Source organism: Urtica dioica, chromosome 12, assembly GCF_054948205.1.
Source record: "Urtica dioica subsp. dioica isolate 48M chromosome 12, U.dioica_male_clone48M_v1_H2, whole genome shotgun sequence".
Taxonomy (NCBI): domain Eukaryota; kingdom Viridiplantae; phylum Streptophyta; class Magnoliopsida; order Rosales; family Urticaceae; genus Urtica; species Urtica dioica.
In genome coordinates, this window is record NC_142767.1 from 7,919,043 (window position 1) to 7,944,134 (window position 25,092).

The 25,092-nt window shown below is 36.2% G+C and overlaps 2 protein-coding genes across 3 annotated transcripts; one reads left to right on the forward strand and one right to left on the reverse strand.

The window, feature by feature from the left end:
• Positions 1-1,247: 1,247 nt before the first annotated feature.
• On the forward strand, positions 1,248-3,196 carry LOC149378890 (uncharacterized). Of its 2 annotated transcripts, none has more exons than XM_089603362.1 (5): positions 1,248-1,449; positions 1,714-1,846; positions 1,990-2,225; positions 2,374-2,522; positions 2,700-2,934. In XM_089603362.1, exons 1-5 carry the CDS (start codon positions 1,334-1,336, stop codon positions 2,789-2,791), a joined length of 726 nt encoding a protein of 241 aa, XP_089459488.1. In that variant the 5' UTR covers positions 1,248-1,333; the 3' UTR covers positions 2,792-2,934. The 2 variants fall into 2 exon arrangements, with proteins under 2 accessions (XP_089459488.1, XP_089459487.1); XM_089603361.1 differs by having other exon boundaries at positions 1,260-1,449; positions 2,374-2,545; positions 2,700-3,196.
• A 545-nt stretch (positions 3,197-3,741) lies between these two features.
• On the reverse strand, positions 3,742-13,665 carry LOC149378891 (uncharacterized). Its single transcript, XM_089602571.1, has 16 exons — positions 13,536-13,665; positions 12,302-12,728; positions 11,798-12,041; positions 11,140-11,405; positions 10,525-10,677; positions 9,582-10,364; positions 9,409-9,503; positions 8,702-8,764; positions 8,482-8,570; positions 7,748-7,813; positions 6,454-7,035; positions 6,278-6,352; positions 6,111-6,181; positions 5,905-5,962; positions 4,873-5,134; positions 3,742-4,578 (listed from the first exon to the last, which is right to left on the reverse strand). Exons 2-16 carry the CDS (start codon positions 12,724-12,726, stop codon positions 3,974-3,976), a joined length of 3,837 nt encoding a protein of 1,278 aa, XP_089458697.1. The 5' UTR covers positions 12,727-12,728; positions 13,536-13,665; the 3' UTR covers positions 3,742-3,973.
• Positions 13,666-25,092: the final 11,427 nt, after the last annotated feature.

A 25,092-nucleotide genomic window follows, 5' to 3' on the forward strand; every position in this document is an offset into this window, starting at 1 on the left:
CAGTTTTTTTATTATTTTTTTTTTAAGGAAACCGATTAGGAAAGTAGTTATAGGTACCGGTTGACCTTAGGCAATCTGTTTCTATTTTTGTGGCAAAATATAATATTCAATTTGCAAAATATTCCTCATTTATTGATTTTATTCTGGAAAACAATTCAAATATTACAATTACGATATTCATGATCTCAGTTGGTCGCCAAAATATTTTAGAACGTCCAAAATATTTACATAATTTTTTCCAGTTTTTATTTACACGAATATACTGTAAATATGCTTTGTATTTACAATGAATATACTGTAAAAATATGCTTTGTATTTACACGAATATACTGTAAATCAGTTTTGTATTTACACGAATATACTGTAAATCAGTTTTATTTTTATAATGCTTTACGTTGAAACAATTGATATTAACTGTAAATCAACGTCGTATTTACAATACTGGAAAAGAAACACCAAAACTTAATTCTCAACAAATTCACAATCACTAAAACATATCTCACACACTCAAAACCACCAGCAATGCCGATGAAGAAGAAGAAGAAGAAGCATGACCACGGCGGAGAACACCATGGCCGACATCACGGCGTGGACAAATGAATATTTTTCTCTTTTAAACGAATCTTTTCTTCTTCTGCCATCTTATTTATTCTCGTTGCCTCCACGGAAAAGAAAGAAGATGACAGAAGAAGAAAAGATTCGTGGTGAGCCTGTCGACGAGGGTGCATCTCGGCGTATTCCGGTGCGTTTGTTTTGAATGGATTTTGAGGTGCGTGATGTTTAAATTCGTTTGTTAATGCATTTATGGAGTATTAAATGCTCCCTTGATTTATGCAAGGTAGTTATGGTCGAATTTTTTTTTCCATTTAAATTATTACGCTGAAAATAATGGGCGGGAATAACAAAGGGCAATCCCGTCCAAATTTGACTGTTAATAAATGATACTGGCTATTTACAGCATATTAACGAAAGGTGTGCTAAAAAAATTGCTTATTTTCGGGAGGTCATTTAACTTAATTATCCTTTTCTTATTCGTCATTCAATTTTTTTTTTCTTTCATTTTCCACGCATTTTAGGGGTTCCAAAATGGAACCAGGTGCAGAGGGCTGGGCCAGGCGTAAACCAAGCTCAACCCGAAAACCTTTAAAAAATAAATAAATAAATAAATACTTTTAAATTTTTTTTTTTTAACAAATAATTTTCACCGCAAGCAAAGTTGAACCCTTCTCCTTCGAGCAAAAAAATAAAAATAAAAAAAAGTTGAACCCTTCTCCCTTGTCTTCGTTTTAAAGGGTTTTGTTGTACTTGTTGCGGTGATTTGAGTGAGGAAGTTATGGAGAGAGGAGTTGAGAGATGGGCAGTTGATATATCAAAGTGGGACCCATCGTCCCACCACTTTGCCTTCGCTCTCTCCGCTCTTCCATTTCAACACCATCACTCTATTTCCAGGTTTCACTTCTTCTCTCTCCCTCTCTCTCTCTCTCAACATTACTTTACCTTGTCAAACCAAACAATAAGGTAACATTTACAGAATTTTTTTTTTTTTTTAAAGAAGATTACATTTTACAACCATCAGTGTAATCTTAGATTCCTCCTGTGAATGATTACTTTAAATGGCCTTTCAAAACCTTTAAACGATTGGCCAGTGGAAAAAGAGAAGGAACATGAATGTTGACTTTGTATCCGATCACAGACAGTGATTATCGTCAACAGGTTCGTGCGATTGGAGGATCGAAAAAGAGCGCTTGTAAGCCTGTTACTTCAGTACGCTCTGATTCATCAAGTCTTAGGAATCTCAATCGATGCGATCATCATCAATCGCACGCCCGAAGGCAAGCCATACCTGGTTAGCGCTTTTGTCCTTGCATTGAGATAATGGAAGATAGTACTTGAACCGAGTATCATTGCCTTCATTCAAGATTCATGACATTGTAAACTATCTTGGTTGATACACTATGCTCGTGGTCTTCTTTAATATTAATTATCAAGGAAAGCAGCGAGGGTGGTGTTGAATTTCCGAATTTCAATTACAATGTGTCGCATCACGGAGACTATGTAGCGATTGCTTCTGAACCGCTGTGCCTTGTGGGTTTGGACATTGTCTCTCCTTCCATTCCTTGCAAAGACAGTGCTTTGGATTTCGTCCGAAATTTCTCTTCCTATTTCACACGCTTGGAATGGGATAATATACTCGCGGCTGATGATATTCTGGTCGAATTTTATCGGTACTCATTTTACCTGTGAATGAAACATAATAGAAGTATATAACTGTATAGGTAGTGTAACACTATCTTTGTGATTGTTCAGTATGTTTCCTTATTATTTTATTTTTTATTTTTCATGAATTAAGTTCTCTGGTCACGGTGATTGTAGGTATTGGTCTCTGAAAGAAGCTTATGTCAAAGCAATCGGTAGCGGAATCTCATACGGCTTGGATAAACTGGAGTTCCATCACAGCTTTTGGACAGATATTCGCGTCGAAATTTCCGGGAAGGCTATGCCAGATTGGAGATTTTGGCTTTGTGAGTTAGGAAAAGGGCATTTGGTAAATAATGTTTGGCATTCCTCTATGCAAAAAAAAAAAATATATATATATATATATATATATATATATATAGGAGAAAAATCTGTTAAATTTAAATGATGAATATGATATGTTGGTGTAGCATGACTGATAATATGGATCAACGGAATTACAGGTATCGATAGGAAAAGGACCGCCAAGGTCAGGAAGCGAAAGTTACAAGAGGGCACTAAAATGTACGGAGTTTGGCGAAGAGGAATACTGTAGAGGCCTTGATCTTCGGAACGCAGAGTTTGTGTTTTGGACCGTTGAACAGCTAGTTCAAACTTTGTGCACACCAAATTACAACACACCCAGAACAATTAATGGCACATATGATTTAGAACAAACACCAAAATAGTGTATACAACAATCTTAGATTGAAGAAGAGCTTAGATGCTCAATGAAAGAGAGAAATTTCTTGCTCAGTCCTATGGCCTCTGATATCAGGATAATCACATCCTAACAAAAGGTTGAAGAAGAGGCTTGGTCTCGGGGCAGATATGTACTGTTTCCCCACCGTGAGCTCTTTCGGGGAACTCTTTTTTCATGGCCGTGAGCTCTCAAGCTCGTGGTTGCGTCTTCTGTTCTTTCTTTTGATTGTCCGATAGATAATGTTGAATCCCACAAAAATGGTAAATATACCGATCTATCTGTGGATACAAGACTTCAATAAAAAAAACGACTAAGATTGGCCAACAGACACTGGTACGGGCTTCAGATAGATTATTAACACTCTATGGAGACACTCCAAGCTGATATACTTCTCTTCCCACCCCTCAATTTTCCATGTTTATTTGTTAACGACAAAACTAAACCCGATATGTTTTTTTTATCATGACGACAAAATCCTTCCATGTGTTTTATGATCAAGAGAGATCATTTGCTTTTTAATAATGGGTAACCTTGATCACGTTTCGTTGTTCCAACATTTCAGCAGAAAGAAAAAAAAATAAAAAACCAGAAAAATTAAAGACAAACAATGGAGACGTGCAACTTGAATAGTACAGTTTTCATTAATCACTTTGGGTTTCTTTTTGTCCATCCTATTTCTTACGTTTCTAAAATAAAAAACGCGCCGTTGAGCAATTCCATTTTCCCCACCACCAATTACGAAATAACGGCTCACACCATATAAAAAATATTTACATGGAAGCCCTAACCAAAAATATTCGATAGATCACATAAATAGTTGAGCTTTCCATCTTTAACTGTTTATACGAGTTACCACAAAAAATAATGGCCATAATTACAAAGTGCCTGTTGCGAGAGGGGATAACTTATATCATCACTTTGCCCTCTCACAACAAAAGCAGCACCACCTAATTTTTCTCTCCTTGAAAATATTAATAAAGCATATACAGAGTGTGTTTGTATATATATATATATTGATAGATAGATACGCCGTCCTTACGAAAGCACTTCGGACAGATCATCCATCGGTATGTCGAGCCCCATTGAAAAATCTTCTAGCAAACCGCCATCTTCCTCCTCCCACCACGAACTCAAGTCTTGATTCTCGTCGATGATCCCGTTTGCGACGCCCAACTCGGTCGATAATTCAGCGAGGTCCGCCACTTTCCCCTCCTCCACCAATGGATTCCCGTTCGCTTTGGGTACCGACTCGGCTTCTCTCTTCACGATCATGTTGTTGCTTCCGTTAACGGAGACATTCGCGGAAGCCGAAAGCGGACCCGCCTTCTGCTTCGGCTTGGCCTTCACTTTGCGGTCGCCTTTGTTGTTGGGTCCGCGGCCGGCTTTGGTGTTCCTGCCCGAGGGGTCTCTCTCGCTTCTCTTGCCCTTTGCTCCGCCGAAACTCGGCGCCGCTTTCGGGAAAGATCCGCCGACGTCTTCGAGCAGAAGCTCCTTCTTTCTCCCTCTGTTTGTTATCGGCCCAGTTTTGGCGAAATCCTGTTCGGAGGAATGGTTGGGACTTGCGAATCCGTTGGCGAGGTTCGTCGTGACTCTGCCGGCGTGATGATGATCGTCGCGATCGGACCAGTTCGACAAAGAACCTGCCAGAGCATAGTGTAATAATGTCAGCCTGAAAATTGACTAAAATCTGACCGTTTATTTTCTGTAACAAACTCGATAATTGACACGAGGCAGACGATTGACAGAAAAACATGACACAACGATACCAACTATATGCAAAACTACATTCATAATCGGAGTGTAATATACTTTGGAATCTTTTTCCCATTCTTTCGTCAATCGGTTGCTTGTAAAATAAAGAGCAGCGAGTTCTAAACAACAGATGTTTGTAACTCGGTTGAGATTAAAGTAACCAAAACGGATAGATGGGAAACCTGATAATCTGGGCCCCTGCTGAGAATTCAATTCACGAGGAGGCACATTCATCGCTGAGCTTATGACACCTGTCGATTCTGGGTCATTTTTACGAGGAGGAGCAGCGTAGAGGACGTCTCGAAGCGCAGGCTCACTGAAGCAACTTTTACCGCTTTCTTCGAGTCTCCGACATCTCGCAAGAGTCCTCTTCATGAAAGCAACAGCAACTGGTTTTGGAACCTTTGCAAGCCCATGTTTTGAAGCATAACTTCCTCGAGTGGCCTGCCAAATTCACAAATAAAAAAATGTAACCTTTGTCATCATTATGTACAATGCATTAATTGAGATCCGATACACACATTTAATGTTAAAATATTCAATATAATATTGGCCAGCCTGCTATCAGGCAAAGTTTTGGAAAAATATAACTAAAATGGAATCCGATCAGAAAACATTGCGTTGAAGCTCGTTTAAGTGCACTCTTTAACCTCATTTCAGTTATGGTCTTAAAATTTTGGACCTTAATATTCACGTGTTGAGCCTTCCATTTAATTCACTCACACGCTTACCCATTTCACCCCACAGAGGGGAAGTATTAATCGGAAGGTTCTCCCATCACCTTAGTCTAAGAAAAGTGACAGACTGGGAATTATCATTTATGAGAAACTACTAAATTACATTTTACAAGTTACTAAAATATTATGTCTGGAAAAGCACAAATAATATTTACTAGACTATGTTTAAGATTTCTTGGTCATCCATTTTATTAACAGTGAACTATCAATATTGTCCATAAATGAAAAATAATATACTAGTGAAAGCACTCTACCAGCGCATCCCAGAGTCATGTTAATAGATTAGACACAAATACAATATTCATCATAATCTTGCAATAGGTGTTCCATTAGAAATACGGCACTGGTAAATCAAACTGAATATGTAAGAGAACAGGCAAATAATGTTCTCCATATTTTTAAAAGTGTATACACACACACACACATATATCTATATATATATATATATAGAGAGAGAGAGAGAGAGAGAGAGAGTACCAGCAATTTTTTATATGACAATTCAATAAGTCTATCCATGGCAATATGTTCAAGGCACCTGTAGAAAAATAACCATGCACTGAAAGTCAGCAAATATCAAATCCCACTAGCAGATATTCATACATAGTGATTGAGATTTGCATATAAAACTAAAAATAATAATAATATAAAATAGACAAGGCATGTATAATCAGAGTATGTCCCACCTTTTCTCTATTTCATGACCTTGCCCAGTTGCTTCAACAATTGTTTCTAGATGCTCCCTAGTTTTACCTACCTAAACAATCAAAGTGAATAAAATAAATAACATGTAAATATATATAGCACATGTACCATAAGAAGCTCAACAATTCAGCATTAATGCAAAGTAAACCTGTTCAGAAAGTCCGTTTTGTAGTTCAAGAATATCAGAAGAAAGTGATTCATCTTCACCATCAGTTAGATCGGGCTGCCACAACGACAATAAAACCGTAAAGGAAATCAATATCCGGGTATTAAAAAAAATAAAAGAGGAATAATCATTGGCAATTCCAAGCGAAAACGGCTTACCACTGTGTCTGGATATAGGCCAACACTCTGAAGCTCCAATAAGAGCTTGTCCTCCACGCTCAGTTGCTCATACGAACAATCAAAGGAATGAACTCCATTGACATTTGTGCATATCGACAACGGACCATCAAATCCATTTTCAGAAAATCCATTATTCAAATGTGTAACTCCCCGGTTGCCTTTAAGCTGATCCTCGGGGGATAATAAATAAGGGCTAATCGTATCCGTAGTGTTGTTACCCCGATCATTATAAGAAAATCCATTGACACTGCATTGCTGTAAACATTGAGGACCCCTGATCATATTTTGTTGCTCAAGATCAGCATCCAAAGAATATCCTCTGTTGTCTTGGAAATACATAAATCTGGATCCATTGTCTTCTTCGAACTCTTCAGTTTCATCTTCCATGATCAGAGCTGATAATACTCTTTGGTAAAGCGGAACCGCTTTCTTACTTTCTTCTGAATCAAATTTCCCTCCTATAATGGTATTCAACTCTTGACCTTGATCCAGTAGACTTTTCCCTCTTCCTCCAGAAACATGTGCGAGGGACACAAACTTATCTTCTTTCGCACAATTATCCTGAAATGTGAACAAAGTTAAATAAAACAACATATAGAAACTACAAGACCATTGACAAACGTGAAGGTAAAAAAAAGAAAACAAAAGAACTGTTTAAAACCTTAGAGAACTTGTGCAACGAAGATGATGTTCAATGCATAACTAGCTAAGAAATAAAACCAGATATGCCTGGTCAATTATTAAACTAGCTACGAAGTTGACTTTTACCTCTCTTTTTTTTCTTTTTTTTTTCTTTTTTTTTTTTTTGCAGCATAGACCAACTCGAGTTTTAAATGGTAAACAGTGTTTTTATTCCACAGAAGTAAATAGTTCAATATCCCATTGTTTATCTAACACATGTTTTTTGAAAATGATAATATGCACTCATCCATGTTGAAAATCAGAGACACTCTAAAAGACGATATAATTAATGACAGGCAGAGAAGCAACTAAACTCTTACATAACATATAGAGCCTCAAGAATCTCACGAGATTACTTTTGGAATTTCTCAGGCAAAGTTCTAAGAAAATTGAATATTAACCGACAAATATATGAGACAAGCAAGCATCATCTCTGTGATCAGAGGTACACTGAAATAGTCCAAAACTTTCATCATATGCAACGACGAATAAGACCTAAGAATATTTATGGTAGGCTTAAGAGAATTAAAGAATAAGAAATTGACCAACTAATAAACAGAAAAAAAAAAAAAAAAAAACACCCCACACATACCAGAATAGCATTGTGAACGCCAACCATTCGTGGGGAGCTTTCATAATTTAATTCCATGAGCTTTAACTGTTTAAAGAAAAAGAGAACCGACATAAAGGAGCCTTCAAAATGTAAGATAAAAGAATATCTCATGGTTAACGTAAAAAGATAAGGGATATAAAATAGGAATGGTATTCAGGGAATCACTTCTGTTTTGTTTTGTTTGGTTTGATGAAAATAAAATACATTTCATAAATAATTACTAATTAACCCCAAGGATTGGGTCTAGTGGTTAGGACGATTCTTGGAACCTTGTATGTCCCCGGTTCGATTCCCCCTAGACGCAACAATTGGGGCCCCGTGGATTTAGTCGGGTTTATCTGCTACTAATAATAATAAATACTAAATAAATACTAAATTATTTGCTAGATTTTTTCTTATTTAATAATATGGATTAGAACGAACGCACACTCACTTGTGTAATGAAATTTTTTTCCTACAATTTCTCCTTCCCATTTTTTTATTTAATGTTACCCGCCTGACCCCACAAAAGTTGGGGAACTGGAAACAGACAAACAGTAGCAAATGCTAGGTGGGTACCCATATGTACATTTATTTTCGCCCATTAATTTTTTTATTTTCCTTACAATTTCCTATTAACCGAATATGTACATTTTCATTGTCCATCTCAAAACCCTTGAAATTAATTCCTTACTTCCAATTTTCACAGCGCTAAACATAGGATTAAACGGTACCTGCTCTTTAAGGTAGGAAATATCCTCCGTGCTGACGGGTTCAAATATTGGTTGCATTTTCTTCCAGAACGGGCTACAGCTGGCAAAATCTGAAGAGGAAATAAAATTCTTGTATCATAAATATGTGCAGGTCACTGGTCAAATAAAAAAGGAATAATATAATAATTATCATTATTATTATTAATTACTAATAAGAAGAATACTGATCCCAGAAACATACTTCTAAAGTTACGAGCATAATTTGCTGCTTCTAACAGTTCTTCACGGTCATCATCTTGTTCCCCTGGAACATCAAGCACAAAAACTGAATCATGCACAAAGTACAACGGAAAATTTGAATGCTACATCCAATTTTTAGCTCACTTTCAAACTTTTGACATAAATCTCAACTGATCATCTGAATTTTTGCCAGGAACATGACGGTATCAACAATGTAATATTAAAAGCACCAAGGCAGACTTTTTGACAATCATAAAAATTCTTCTATTTTTGGAATGCAAAAACACGTGAAAATCACTGCCTTCTCTTGGTTTGCTTATAATATACTCATCGAGCAACAAACTGAAATGGCTTGAATCACAATACTTATAGTGCCTTTATAAAATTAAAGCTTTATCCACCACTTGCTCGAGCATGGAAATTAAGAACTTGTAAAAAATTGAAGCAAGCACGAGAATGGTAAATGGTAAAAGCATGATTTGCAAGTTTAACTTTTGCAATATTTATACTTTTAGCATGACTTCATAACAAACAAATGTTTTGCAGCACTCGTTCCTCACAGCACAACCACCTGCTTAAGTTTTATAAAAAAAATTCAAATAAATAAATATATCATCAGTGAAAACTGGCAGAACCAGAGTAAATGATTCCAATCAAAGCAAAAGTGTTGCTTAAAGTTTATCATATTGAATGCTACTTAAGTAGTACCTGAAAAATCAGGAGAGCCAATGCCATTAATATGACCGAGACGAGCAATGCCTTTCCGCTCTGACATTTTCTTGAGAGGAGGACGGCCTGACTTACTGAAACAGAAAAAATGACACACATCAGTATGCCATAAGAAAAAGACATTTATTAATTGAGATAAAATGCTTCGCTACCTGCCACTTCTTTCAGAGCCAAGCCTCGCAATTTTAGCCGGTTTTGCAGAGGCTGAATCCTCCAACTTTGCCTTCACTGGTGAAATGCTCACCTTCGGAAACGATGAGCCCCTACCACTTCTTCCTTGTCTCCGAACACCATCTCCAGCTTCTTCTTTAACGATCACCTTACCTTTCTTCGTATTCAATGCCAAAGGAACAGTATTCTGAAAGGCATTTGAACCCCTGCCCTCTATTTCAGCACTTGCAAATCCCTTCTCTTTCGACCTGATTTCACGATTTTCACATGCCCCGGACTCCTCAGCTTCAGATATTCTAGCAGGAGATGAAACCATCTCTTGCTTTACTTTGAATTGTTGGGCACCGTTCGGAACGCCCTTGGAAAAAGAACCATTGGCCGCAAAAACGTTAGTTCCCAAATCAGAGGGAGAACAGACTTCCGGTGATATCTGCGCTTCGTCATTGTTTGAGATAGGAGACACTAAGTTTGATCTTCTTGTGCGGGAAATTTTCTGTGGTCTCTGACCAACCCATTGAGCCATTGGAGGGGATGGCGACCCCGCTGTCATCGGTCTGTTACGATTCATAACGCCATTCACTGAATGAACTTTGCTTGCACTTCCAAGTTGTTCCCAGCCCTCCAGTGGTCCAGATGCCGATGCACGGGAAAGATTAGGAGATAAATTTCCTGCCATCAGAGGACCACTTCGTGGTGCCCTTGAAGCCTTCCCTTTTATTGATAAATTAGGGCTTGGGATTTGATTGTCCTCGTGAACATTTAACCTAATCATGTTACCATGAAATAACAATTAAACGGGTAGTTAAACCACACCACCGAATAGAAAATAAAAAGCACCAAAAACAATCCCCACGTGGATAAGCACACAAATGACAATATTTCTGTAAAAGACAAGCGAGATTGAATCACAGGAGTAAAACATACTTATTGCTTCCCATGGGGCGCTCTTTACTCCCTAGTACTGAGTCCTTTGAATTAGGGACTTTATCCAATTCATTTTTAGGAATTGCCCGAATCTTTGTCGTAGCAGGAACTGAAGCACCATCATACTTGCTATTACCAGTTAGTGATCCTGACCTGAAAATAATTAAAAATCTCAAATACACCACATACTTGCTAAAACGCACAACATATGTGAGTAATGATAAATACTTCAGAAATAATTATAAAGGCTGTTATTTCCAGGCTTGGCCAAAAACAAGATAACAGAAGTACCTTAGTATACTCAATTCCAAGATTGTCAGTAACATTCATTTTGCACATATTTGAGTTAATCTCAAAACCTAATGAGAAAAACATTTTAAGTAAAAACACGTTGTGCAATGTTTATCTTCCATCTCAGAGCTCATGTAAGACTGCTGTTTCTGAATCCAAACCGAATGCGCATACTAGCATAAAATTAGCTTGGCATCCGTGTATGAGGCCATTACAGTAATTCAAACTATAATACTCTAATATCAAGGCAACGAACCCAGATCATTGTTAAGCTTATAAGAAGAGGAAAAAGTAGTCCCAAACCGAACAAATGAGGGAGATTACCTTTGGGCATCACAAGACGTTGAGCCCAGATCATTGTTAAGCTTGTAATGCATAGCTCGTTTAGGCTCTCCATCATCAGAGGGTCGGCCAAGAGGTCCAACTGAACGCTTCCTTTTCATTTTTATGTCCCAGGTATCCCCTGCAACAGGCAGTCTTCGAATCTTTTCATCCACAATATCAGATCCTTCACCGCAATCTCTAAGCGCACCCCTGTCTTTTCCCGGCGTAACCATCCGCCTTGCAATGTTATTGGTTTGCCCATCAGCCTACAAGAAAATAAGATATAACAGAGAATGATCAAAATCCCATCAAGAAAGAATAGCACAAACTGAAACGTGAAACAAAAGTCATTAGATGTGTACATCTTACAAAGGTAAATATAAAACGTATTTCCCGCATTATGCCGAACAACTTTTTGTCTGACTTATTCAGTGAACTCTTAGAAATCAACTAACTTTACAAGAATTTCATCTCCACATCCGCACATAAATCTGGATATGCCCATGTTCAAACTACGAAGTACATGCATGACTGAACAGGCTAGAGGGCTATTATTAGACAGGTCACGATAACGGTATGCAAACATAAAGAAGAATAAAACTTGAAGAAAAAAAAAAAAAAACAAAAAAACAAAAAACAAAAAAACCAACATACATACCCTTGTTTCTGCAACTGACGAGCGAACCCGCTTACTGACAACAACATTCTTAGCCTTTTCCTCCAGTTTCTGATTCGCGAGCTCTGCAGAGTTGCGAGAAATTTGAGCTCCTACCTTCGATAAATTAATCCCGCCTGACCTTTCATTCATCATCATATCATTCCGTTGTTGTTTCTTTAAACTTAATGCTTCACAATACTTGTTTAATTTGTACGATGACTCTTCATACATTCTTTTCCTACCCCTGGAAGAAAAAAGAAAATGCAGCACTGTTAGCAAGGAGATATTTACATGACAGCAAGCTATTGCATGAAATAGGTTTAGGACAAAAAAAATGACACATGCAACTAAAATTCCACCCCCGGTAACATATTATATCCACTCGACAGCGATTAAATGTAAAGTAGAGATTAACTATGACAGCCAAACACAAAGGAACTCTTTAAAAATGAAATGACAGATTAAGTGTGAGTTCAAGTATCATATGGAAAATATTATATTTACTTGGCCTTGTTAGAGGCATCTATCAAAGTGGCTTTGAACCGTCTGAGCTCCTCTGTAGCCACAGTAGGCGCAGGCTTTGAATGGGCAGCCCCGAATGAATTGTCTTCTGCGATGCTCCCAAATGATGTTATTCCAAACGCCCTCCTCGCCTCGCCTAACCGAGTGTACTTCTGATTCTCTATTGTGATGGAATCTAAGTTCAAATACTCATTTACAGGAGGCAAATCCCCTGCCAGTGAAGCGATTCCCCGAGGTGTACTAGCACCAGAACTACACATACGGCTCTCACTACCCTCTCGGAAGCTTCCCGATCTGTCCAAACTTGCACCGGGATAACCACCTCTCTGCCCATTTGAATAGCTCCCAGAGAAACCGGAATCTTCTGGGCTAGCCGAGCTCGAATCAAACCTCACATTACCAGCCATCCCTATCACAGAGTGAATCAATACATCATTTGCAAGAAACTCCTAACACCAACTTTGTTTCAGTGTCATACAAAGTAACACAACAAGCCCGTTTGAAGACAATGCATTCATAAATTATAACCCATAAGTTATATATGCAATAGCACCATCAGCCAGAACTAGAATGGAACGCTACTCATCATTTCATCTGCAGTATTTATCTTGCCTAAGAACTCAACAAATTTCTGTAACTGAGATTCTGATTGAACATTAGTACAGTGCCATAACTACGTCATAGATTCTCGGAAAATAAACAGCTGTTTAAATAATAGCTGCGTAAACTACACACAATTTCCCAATTCTCTCATGTCCACAAAGAGATGACACTTAAGACGAGTCAAAACACAGTTGACTAAAACCTTTCTTTTTTTAACTAGCTTCCCAAAGAAACAAGAATTCTACTGTCAAATGGGGAAAGACAGAGGCTTTCGGCATTAGTATTTTTTTTTCTAATTCCAAAAACTATCCACGCAAATATTTAGATATATAGCTCGATTATGGACAGCTATAACTGTCAAAGCACAGAAAAATTTTAAAAAAAATTATATAAAAAAAATATTCAAGGAATTCAAGAATCCCATATTTTGAAACAAAATATTTCGATAATTAGAGAGAAAAATAGAAATGAGCAACAAAAAACCCCAATTGAAGCAAAATCACACAGACATTGGGAACAAAAACGAAAGATAGGGTTTTTCAAACTGCGAGTGAAAATTGAACTATAATAAGCATCGAGTAAGAGGAAAATGGGAGGCGCGAACGTAGCATACCAGCATTGATCGATCGGGGGTCGAGCGATCGCAGTAGAGCAATGCGTAGAAAGAGAAAGAGCTGGGATTTCTAGAGAGAGAGGACGAATTGGAAGAATTTCTGTGGCAGAATTTGGAAAACATAGAGAGAGAAACGGCGTCGTAGTGTTATTTCGCTGGGTCCCACAAAAAATAGTAGGGTTTTTCCTTTATCTTTTTTCTTTTTATTATAGTTTTGCAGGGTATCTATGCGTGCGTTTAGCTCTTTAAGCTGATTGTAAAGTGCTGTAGATGAGGTATTACTAGTAAACACACTGGAAATCTAACTTACTAAAAAAAAACTCCTACTCAGTTAAACACCACATTGGTTGATTCTTGATACAAATATATATAATTTTAAAACATAAAATTAGGAAAATAGTTAATTTAAACGCTTGACATTGCTAAATAACCAACGTTTGGTAAATCTTAGGTAAATAACCGTAAATAATAACATAAATTTTAGATAAATAATCATCTTCATATATTATGTCACGTCATTATTTGCGGTTATTTACCTAACATTTACCAAACGTTGACTGTTTAGCAATGTCAAACGTTTAAATTAGTTATTTTTCTAATAGATCCATTTTAAAATACAAAATATTACCTTGATAATTTTTTGCTCTTAGAATGATTCTTACAAAGACAGGTATTGTCTTGACCGTGTGAGCAAAAGAAAGGTATTGTCTTGGCCATAGACAAAATTTAGCTTGCTTTACTGCAAAATCATCTCACACATGAATAATATAAGAGATTTGTAATGAAGTAGCCTTTGCCTTTTTATAAAAAGGGAAATTAGTCGAATTTTCAATTTGTCTAAGTAATTAGTCCATTTTGTAAATCTGACTACTCTCATATCTACGTTTTTCTTCCAAGTTATGTTCAAAGAAGGTTTATCATGCGATTCTTGAATTTTCTCTGAGTTTCTACAATTCTCGAGCTCTACAACATCTGAGATCGACTTTAGATCCACCATCGTCGCCGCCATGGAAGCCTGACCAACTTCCAAGATCGGAGATCGACTCTGATCTTCCATGGCCGCCATGGAAGCCTAATCAACTTCCAAGATCGGAGATGACTCCGACTACTTCCATCGCCGCCGCAAAACCCGCTCAACTATCGAGATCGGCTCCGTGGCGAATCAGCGATAGATTTTGGAGATCGAGTCCAATTTTAAGGATAGTAATATGATCTCGTTGGAATGAAAACTCCGGCGAATATGGAAGATCCGTGATCGGAGGAGAGAAATTAGATCATCAAGAGAAGAGTGATTGTACGCAAGAGAGAATAGTTGATAGACGAGGCTTCAAAGTCCAGTTTGGCGACAGTTAATCCGATTAACTGTGCCGAACCTCTTTCAAAAACGATCTTGAACATCAGCGAGTATCGCGGTTGCGCCGTTTCGATCGTTCGAATATCACAAGTCCATTTTTTAGTATTAACTGTCACAGTTAATCTAATTAACTTTCATAGTTAATCCGATTAATTGTGACGATCCTCATCTTGAAACAATCTCAAATAGCACCACCTCGAATCTCTGCCTCCGTTAAATTCTCAGACACCACCGCAGAAATCGAAGCCTCATTCGATGATCTCGGCCCGACCATCCCGGTCGAGACCGTTGCTTGAACGACGCCGTCATCACCACCTGTTTGTACCTGAAGAAGTTTATCTGAGTCGAGCTTCATGATCTCCTCGATCCGTAATTCGTGTGCTGGCTCACAACGTCGGAGATTTCGTGGTTTGGCCATTTAGGAGTATAATGGGAATATGCTATTGTTGGCTATTTACTTAATTAAAGTAATAATTGGTCTAGAATTTTAAAAGAATGGCCTAATTTAGATTAGATAGCCAGCCCGTCCATAATTTAATTACTTCGAAGCTGGTTAGGAAATTTGTTAGGTTACTTTTTGACTCATCGTTAGGTTACTTATAAAGACAGGTAATATGAGATAAAAACATTCTTGATTTTGAAAAATTTACCTACTCTGTCACGACCCGCAGGACACCTGTCGCCCTCGGATCGCGACCTTACTCGTAACATTTTCATAACCATTTATATTTTCAAACTTAATGAACATAAAACATTTCCAAACGTCATTTACAAAACGTTTTTTTTTTGTTTAACAACAGCGGAAATAAATTTAATTTACATATAAGGAATAACAAAGGTTTCTAGAGCTAGTCCGCTAAAAACTGGTAAAATTTTTCGCTTTTAAAAGGGTTACAAAAATGCGGACTACCCTAGCTTGCTATCCATAAGCACAGGCCCATAATTGTGCTAACCGAGTTTCAAAACGTAAAAAGAGGTTCGGGCCGATTATCTAAACGTTATGATATAATAAAAGTTCTTCCAAAAGCTATATAAAACTTTCACGAGCATATAAGCTCGGTTTTCAAAAACCTGATACCCATTTCCCAAAAAGACATTTCCTATGCCACAGGTCGTCATGAGATCTACCTTGACTAGCACTCCTGCTTCGCCTGAGCTTTTCCTTTATCTACAAGGAGAGGGATTTAAGGGGTGAGTCACACCGACTCAGTAAGCAGGATATCTAACCTAGCACTACATGAGATGCATGGTTGCAGATGATAAAATGCAGATAACAGCAGGTGATAGATTCTGAAGAATAAAGAAGTTCCATCATACAATCAGGATAACAAAAATATCATTCAAACAACATAGACATATTCAGTTTTAGAACCCCGTTCTAAAACAATCAAACACATAATCATATAGGAATCCGACTAACAACCGTCTTCCTAGAAACTCATCCATCTCGCTCATACCGGCGCCTTACATCAGTGGACTGGCCAATCAACACCTCAGTCCGCAGCCGTTCATGAGAGATGAGTAAACCATTCTGAGAACTTGAGCCTAGCCTTCAGAAGGCCGAAGTTTTAACGTCTGGGATCCACTAGCACATGTAGGAGGGCCTTAGCGCGCGTTTGGTAGAGGGAATCAAACCCTCACCAATCCCTGATCGATCCAGGGTTCATTTTTCCTTCAGGACAGGTAAGCCACCCATCGACTTACCTGAAACCACCCATCGACTTCCCATTAGAGGGCCTTCGGGAATGCCACTCGCTACATTGCCGACAAGAGTTCGTTATGTTTTACAGGAGCTGTCTACAGCCTACCTGTCTATCTTATTACAGGAGGAGATCTTATCGGGATAAAGCCCGTCATTAACATTATTAATTTCACTGTATGGCTCTTTAAGTATTTTAGAAGGAGTTGTCGACAGCTGTGAGGCTGGACCTTCTCCTAGAACAGTTCCTCTCGGGATTGAATCCGAAGGACACCGTCTTTCCTCCTCCTGTTGTCCTCTCATCAGGACGAAGGGGTGAAACCTATAACAGAAGCTTAACATAGCTTAAAAGGCTTCAAGGTTCTTAACCCGCTAACCGTTTAACCCTATCATTTTATTATCTTATTAGTTAGTGGCCGAAGCCTTATTCGGTCATCTTGTCTAACTGAGGGTTTCTCTTTGTTTTAGGATTAAACGAAGAAACATAAACAATTATTCTACTAGGCACCATTCCCCTTTTGGCGCCTCAAACTTAAATCCCACTTACCCGGAATAGTTCGTCGGAGAACTCGATGAATTCCGGAGGACACTTTGCTTTACACGCTCCCCGAGACCTTTAGCACGTCCTGGAGCGTCTAGAGAACTAGAATCCGAAGTTGAAACTTCGTTAGTTATCGAACTACTTGAAAAGATAAGGTTCGTTGTCGGGATTAGATTCGAGTCGGTTCGGAATTCGAGAATTTAATTCATTATTCTCCGGTTTTTCGGAAGTCAAACTTATTCAAGACTCGCGTATTTTCGTATCGAGAACAATACGAAATAAAATCCAATAACATGCTTATGAGTCTCAAATAAATTGATCCGAATAAAAAGTAACCGAGAATTCCAAAGCGAATCAAATCAAACTCTTAAACGTTATTAAATAAATAAACATAAATTATTTATTTAAATACGCGAAATACATCACATAATCAAATCCAAGAGTATTTAAACGCGAGACGCGATTAAAAGACTCACGAGTTAATCGATCTTTAATTTCGATAACTCTTTCTTAGAATCTTCAAAACCGGCTTCGTCGCCTTCGCCTCGTCCGGTTTTCGTTCGTCCGTCTAGATCTGTAATCAAGTCATCGAATCCGATAACGAGTCAATTTCACAATTTCAAACTCGTACCAAAATTCCCAAACTTGTCAACAAACCAAATAACTTGTCACAAAATCCACATTGACTCAAACCCGAACCAAATCAAGTCGAATCCACACTAACCAAAAACCGTTCTCAACAAACCGGAAAATTCAGCATCTCATACACATCATCACAGCCTCATAACAACATAAAATCCAGGATTCAAACCACACGGCTATGTTCACAAAAACACCAAAATTCGTCCAAAAATTATTTCAATTCCAACAGCGATTCTCAAACAATTCCTGGACATCAACTTGCTAAAAAAAACGTCTCAGAATCACTAAACAACCTTCGAAAATTCAAGAACCCAAACTTAGATCTTCAAACCCTAGCTTACGGGATTTTCGGCCAAAATCAACAAACCCAGAAATCCGAATTCAAAACTTCAAATTCAGGTCATATACATCAACAATCGAGTCCAATTAACGTATGAAACCAATCAATTTCACGAAAATCCTCATTGAAATCGAAAACCCCCAAATTTTCAATTTCAAAAACCCTAAATCTCAAAAATCAATTCGGGTTTAGCTTTTCTTACCGAAATTCTTGCGAATCCGGAGTCCTCGTCGCTGTAACTCTCGTTCCCGGCGTCTCTTCCTCAGGCGGTGGTCACGGCGAGCTCGCGGCGGCGTCGCTTCGCTCGGTCGAGGCGCGCGCGATGGCTCGGCACCACGTGACGCGCGAAGGCGAGAGAGAGAGAGAAAGGGAAAGAGCGAGAGACGGTGGCGGCGTGGGTTGAGCGACCGAGAGAAATGGCTCGGTGATGGTTGTCTGGGATTTTTTTTTTCGTCTGGTTCGGCTGAGAGAAACGCGAAGAAGATGAGGGAAAAAGAGAGAGAGAGAGAGAGAGAGAGAGAGAGAGAGAGAGATCGAAAATGAGAGTGAGAGAGAAGGAAATGAAATCCACGTGGCAAGTCCCTCTTGAGCCACATATAGACATGTGGCCCACGTCCTGATGGCCACGTATCTCTCCAGACAACCCCTCAGCAAGATTTTCTTTCAGTTTCGTCCCTCAAAACGTTGCACATAAGTCCTTTCAAAATAAAACTTCACAACTTCGTCCTTGATTAATTGAAAATAATCTCGAAAAATAACCGAGAAAATTCTCATTAATTCTCGTTACCTTGAATATATTTAAGGGATTTCAGAATTTATTTTCACTCTTGAGATTTTTAATCTCCGAGTACATTCCGAGTAATTTTATTCAGAAAATAATATCCGGTTTACTCGAATATCTTTATTCCGAAATTTCATCACCCTCAAATATTATTTCCTTCGTTCTCAAGCACTTAACTTTATTCCAACATTCAAGTGCTTTCAAAAATCTCTTTCCTTATATTCGGATTATCGAAACTCACCATTTCCTTATTGTGAATTCTTATAATTCATTCAACACGGAGAGAGAAGAAAATTTCCTTTATTTATTGATAAGAGGAAATTTTTACAGAAGCTGACGTGTACAAAAGTCGGGTCTCACACATGTAATACGATTTCCATAACATCTATAAGAGCATAGACAAAGAGTAGATATGATACTTAGTTAGTGTTTAGTTATTTATATTTTTATATAAGAAAATTATAAATTTTAAATTATGAATTAGGATTTTTAAATCTTGCAATTAGGATTTTTTTGTTATTATGTGTTTTTTATTATGAATTTAAGTTATTTAAGTAAGTTAAGGATTTTATTATTTAAGAGACTTTAAGTTAATAAGAAAATCATATTTCAACCAAATTAATTTAGTCTTTCTCAAAAGAGTAATAAACTAGGTTTTCGGTGTAAGAATAAGTGCATAAACACTGTTCACACACATATCACACGTACACCTCTTACACACAAATCTAAGAACATGGCTCCCATCAGGAGATCGAAATCCCAGGCTATATCAATTTTGGTATCATAGCAAAATCTTGTGATGGGGGCAACGATGGAGGATTTTATGGTAGAGTTGAACAAAACAAATAAAAACATAATTTACAAGGTTAGAATATGAAGAACTATAGTTAGAAATATCATTTTACTAAAAAAAATATTTATATATTTTTCTTGATATTCCAATGAGAGAGAGATAAGAGAAAAATGAAGAGTTCATATATTATGTTTGATTAAAAGAATATGAAAAGTTATTTTAGAATTGATTAATGGAGGTAGGACAATATATACCAATACAAATTACACTACCAGAATACAAAAATATATGATTAGAAAGTCACTTGAATAAATAATTTTTTTTACATGTTATACTGAAGATTTCTAATTATGGACATGAATGGTTGAGTATAATTTTTTTTTTACTTTACTTAAAGAAACAAAATTAAAAATGTCTAAGATGAGATGATGTTAATAATAATAAGAATGAATAATAGATTAAAAAAATTATGTTGACATATATCTTAATAATCTAGACGACGCAAGGTTGTCGAGAAACTTCAATTTTATTTACATTACTTAATTTAGTGATTTTATTTCTCGTGTCTACATCAACACTCAAAGGAATACAATTTTGGTCAACAAATTAAGGTTGTGTATTTCACTATTTTTTCTCCGTGTTTGTGAAGAATTACAAACACATAATGTTGCGACATAACTTCAAACTTTACATAACAAATAATTCTACGTGACAATTGAAACAATACTTTACTAAAAGCTATGATCAATAAAACACATTTTGTCAATCCGTCTAAAATGGAAACTCAATACTATAAATCAAGGCTTAAAATGCCGTTTTCGATACCGTTTCGAGTCTCCTAATTTACGGAAAACGGAAAATCGAACGGAAAAAATGTGGAAAATGGCAACTCAAATGCCGTTTTTAAATGTCGTTTTCGATGGAAAACCGACATACCGATGGAAAATCGAACATAAATAATTTTGCAGAATATGTTATATGTATATATCTATACCTTATAATTTTTAACCTTATAAAATATATGCTAGTTATGATATATTTAAATATGTCGTATATATATATTAATTTTTATATATTTATTTCATAATATATTTAAGTTTATGATGATTTTTTCTCTCTTAAAATATTTTATATTTTCAACATTACACATTACATACTATATACAATTTTTTTGTACAGAAATTTGTATGTAATTATTGTATCAATGTGCTATATAATATTGTATCAATATACGTAAATATGATATATATTAATAAATTACATCTATTAAATTACGTATCCATTATATTAATTATAATATATAACTATTATATCTATATTGAGTAAAATTAAATAATTGTTAAAAAAATGTGAATGAAACAAATTATTTGGATTGTTGTTCCAACTGGAGTTCTACCGCTTAAATATTTCCTCTAGTACATGAGTAAGGCCCAATGTCAAAATATGGCCCACTATAATCAAAACAAAACCCTAACGAATCAATTATCTCTGCCTCAAAAATTTTGACCGCAGATTTCCAGGTAGCCATTAATCTCTCTCACTCTTCTCTTCCCCTCATTTTTTTACTCTCTCATATCTGAGATTTTATTTTTAAGATAAAAAACGAACGTCGTCGTCGCCGCCGGATATCGTCGATTGTCGACGAAATAGTGTGGATTTTGTTCTCCTCCATGTCGAAACGAAAGGGGAGTCGCCGATTGTCGCCGGCGTTTGGGTCGTCTCCCTCGCTGGACTTCGAGCGCCAAAAATCGCCAGTCTTTTCTTTTCTCACGACTTTCAACGAAATCCCTCGAGGTTTGATTTTTGCTCATTAAAATGAATGGAAAAAAGTGGCCTTTTATTTGAAAAAGGGTATGTCGTTTCGACGGCTTTCGAACGAAATACTCTGGAAAAACGACGCTTACAGTTTCGCCGGCCGTTTTTTGCCGAATTCCAGCGCCTTTCGCCGGCATTTAAAACATTGCTATAAATTGTCAAGTTGTAAAATGAATGACACTTACACGAACATCTCAAACTCTATCCAATTCATAATTTTAAGATGGAATTCAAAACATTGTGATAAATTAACATTAGTAACAATATCAATGAATAGAAATATGAAAGACGTAACGATGAAACCTCTAACATGTAAAGATATAGTAATGTAATCATGAATAACCTTTATTTTTCCTTTTCTTGCAATGCTTCATTCTGGATGTTGAACTACAATGCTATGAGCATCATAATATGAGCGGATAAATTAAATGAAGCCGCGCACTCACATAAAACAAAAGTAAGATTAGAACCGATGAAAAAAATAGTAAAAGAAAGATTTAAAGAAAAATCAACACGTTATAAACCCAAATGAACAAGCCCTAACAGTCAATCGAAATACCTCGGTGTACGCATCAAGGTCGTTTCCAAAACTTCAAGTATAAAAAGAACTTCAAACAAGGATAAATGGGTATATAAATGAACAATGGAGACTAAGAGCCTGATTGGTAGTTCACTCAAACTATTTATTGTTTTATGTTTTATGTTTTTATAGTTGTAGTCTGGCCATGTTTGGTATTCATCTTAAAAACAGTTTTTGAGTGGAAAAAATTGAAAACAAAAAGTGAAAGTTATGTTTGGTTTAAGTTTTTGGAAAAAAATTTAAAAAAATTTTGAAGTTGTTTTGTAAAAGAGTAAAGAAAACTGAAAACAAATAAAATGTGTTTTTGGAAGAAAAAAAAATTATTCTCTTCTCTCCTCCTTCTCCTCATCTTCTCTCTTCATTTTTTCAAAAACAAAAATGAAAACTGTACCAAAAACTTTTTTCACTTTTTTCAATTTCTCAAAAACAAAAATGAAAACTGTACCAAACAGCTTTTTGAAAACAACTGCAAAATAATTTTTCAATACAAATACAAAAATTAGAAAATAGAAAACAAAAACTTTTTGAGTTAACTACCAAACACAACTTTTAATTTTTTGCAGTTATTTTCAAAGAACTGTTTGGTACGAATTTCGTTCAGCTTTTTATAGTTGTAGTGTAATAATTCACATAATAATTAGGCGTCGAGATATATATTAATCTAAAGCATTTGCTGCAAATATCATTGTCGTACCTTTCGTTTTGATGATTGGTCACAGAATCACTGGAAAACACCACCTTTGTCACCGGAGTCGGAATAACAACTGTCAGATTTTGAAACCTAATCTTGACTAAAAATATTGGAAACTGATCTACTCGACGAGAGCATCACAACCCAATTTAGGGTTTGTGAAACGGAGTTTCCGGTCGTTGAGATATTAGAGTTTAAAGTCTTCTCACCAGAGTTGTAAAGTTTGAGTTTACCATGAAAACAAATTTAATGGTCGAAATTTGAGGAAGATGAGATGATGTTGAGATGAGATAAAGAGATGTCAAAAGGAGATAATAAAAAAAGGGAAATTTTTTAAAACTTGAGTGAAAAATTTGGAAAATACTTTTTTTTTTCTTCTGGTTTCCTTCATTAAAACATAATACAACTTGAAATTTTTTTTAGTTGTATTATGACAATTATCAAACAAACACTGAATTCAATTTTTTTTTCTATTTAAGTTAGAAAAGTAAAAAAAAAAAAAAAAAAAAAAAAAAAATTCAAGTTACCAAACAAACAGCTGGTCATAAGAAACTTCTCAATTTCATCATTAGAGAAAAATAATAGCGATGACTTGAAACATGGACTGAAGCTAAATTATCCAAAGAACAATGTATTTTGCCTAAGATGCACACAATGTCATGTGAATTAAGTAACAATAATTGAGTACACTTTCTAGATTTTGTAAACCAATAAATGAAATGTTATAGTTTAGTGCAATAAATTCAATCTCAAATTCTTCACAAAAGCAAATAACACTCTGAACAATATTTCTAACACGAGATTTAGTGTAATATTTCTAACATATCTAAAGAACTTTGGATATAAATTAAAGAACCACATTAACAACGAAAATGCTTGGGTCCCGGTCTCCAGCTCGTGATGGTGGGGACAACACGTTCTCAAATACTTAAAGTTAAAAAAAAAAAAAAAAAAAACCATTACTAATGTAAAAGTCGACCATAATTAATTTTTGCGAATCCTGTATGTGACGACCCGACTTTTCGGACCGTCTTACTTATCTTACTTTTTAAAAACTTAAGAAAATTTGAGGTAATTTTTTTTTAAACATAACTTGGAATATAAAGTTTGAAAACTCATGAGCTAAAAATAAATTTGTCATTTAAAAATTGATGAACGAAAACAACCAAAAATCAAAGTTGCGTGATCAAAATATAAAACCAAAAATACCATTGTAAATAAATACCATAAATAAACTCTTAACCTTTAACGGAATTGAAAAGCATAACTTAAACCATGAAAAATAAAACCTTGGGTTTGGATTATTGAAAAAAAAAATTGAAAGCAAAGCGGAAGTATTTTATTTTCGAAAAGGCAACCATAACTCAACCCTCTCGTCATCGTCACCGCTGATCCACCCTCCTCACTTGCTCATAGGTTGTTTACCTACAAAACGGACGGATATACATAGTTAGCTCAGTGAGAACAACTATACTCACAAAACAAGAGCAATAAATATGCATAACAAGTTATTAGTATAAAACAACCAAAAATCAAAGTTGCGTGATCAAAATATAAAACCAAAAATACCATTGTAAATAAATACCATAAATAAACTCTTAACCTTTAACGGAATTGAAAAGCATAACTTAAACCATGAAAAATAAAACCTTGGGTTTGGATTATTGAAAAAAAAAATTGAAAGCAAAGCGGAAGTATTTTATTTTCGAAAAGGCAACCATAACTCAACCCTCTCGTCATCGTCACCGCTGATCCACCCTCCTCACTTGCTCATAGGTTGTTTACCTACAAAACGGACGGATATACATAGTTAGCTCAGTGAGAACAACTATACTCACAAAACAAGAGCAATAAATATGCATAACAAGTTATTAGTATTTCACTTGCTAAATGGTGACACATGGTATCGAATAGTAAAGTCTGACATATTTTAATTCGGGGTCCCCTAGAGTAGTCGTACCAATTTTAGTGTACACTTTGGTAACGAACTATGGGGCTGCAACCTCCCATAGAACGTCTCATCTGTCAGATAAACTTGTGAGGAAATTCTCTAGGTGAGCCCTTGATTCGGCTCGAGAAGATCCTCTAGTCACCTCCTTGGATCGAAGCGGTATACGACCCTCTTATTTACTTGTTAATCTTATTACTTGATTACGTCAAATGCAAGAATAACATAATTTATTGACATACTTGATAACATGCTTAGAATAAGTACATATTGTAAATAACACGCCTAAGTGAATCATAACATATCATAAACACATGAATCATAACATATCATCATATCACACATATCAAAACAATCAAACATATAAAGTCAC

Excerpts from the sequence above, each read along its gene's own strand:
- LOC149378890 (XM_089603361.1), top strand. The coding sequence starts at position 1,334 with ATGGAGAGAGGAGTTGAGAGATGGGCAGTTGATATATCAAAGTGGGAC. Across the intron at positions 1,450-1,713 it reads CACCATCACTCTATTTCCAG|GTTCGTGCGATTGGAGGATC; the intron begins GTTTCACTTCTT and ends TATCGTCAACAG. Across the intron at positions 2,546-2,699 it reads AGTTAGGAAAAGGGCATTTG|GTATCGATAGGAAAAGGACC; the intron begins GTAAATAATGTT and ends ACGGAATTACAG.
- LOC149378891 (XM_089602571.1), bottom strand. The coding sequence starts at position 12,726 with ATGGCTGGTAATGTGAGGTTTGATTCGAGCTCGGCTAGCCCAGAAGAT. Across the intron at positions 7,814-8,481 it reads TTTCCTACCTTAAAGAGCAG|TTAAAGCTCATGGAATTAAA; the intron begins GTACCGTTTAAT and ends TTCTTTAAACAG. Across the intron at positions 4,579-4,872 it reads GCAGGGGCCCAGATTATCAG|GTTCTTTGTCGAACTGGTCC; the intron begins GTTTCCCATCTA and ends ATGCTCTGGCAG.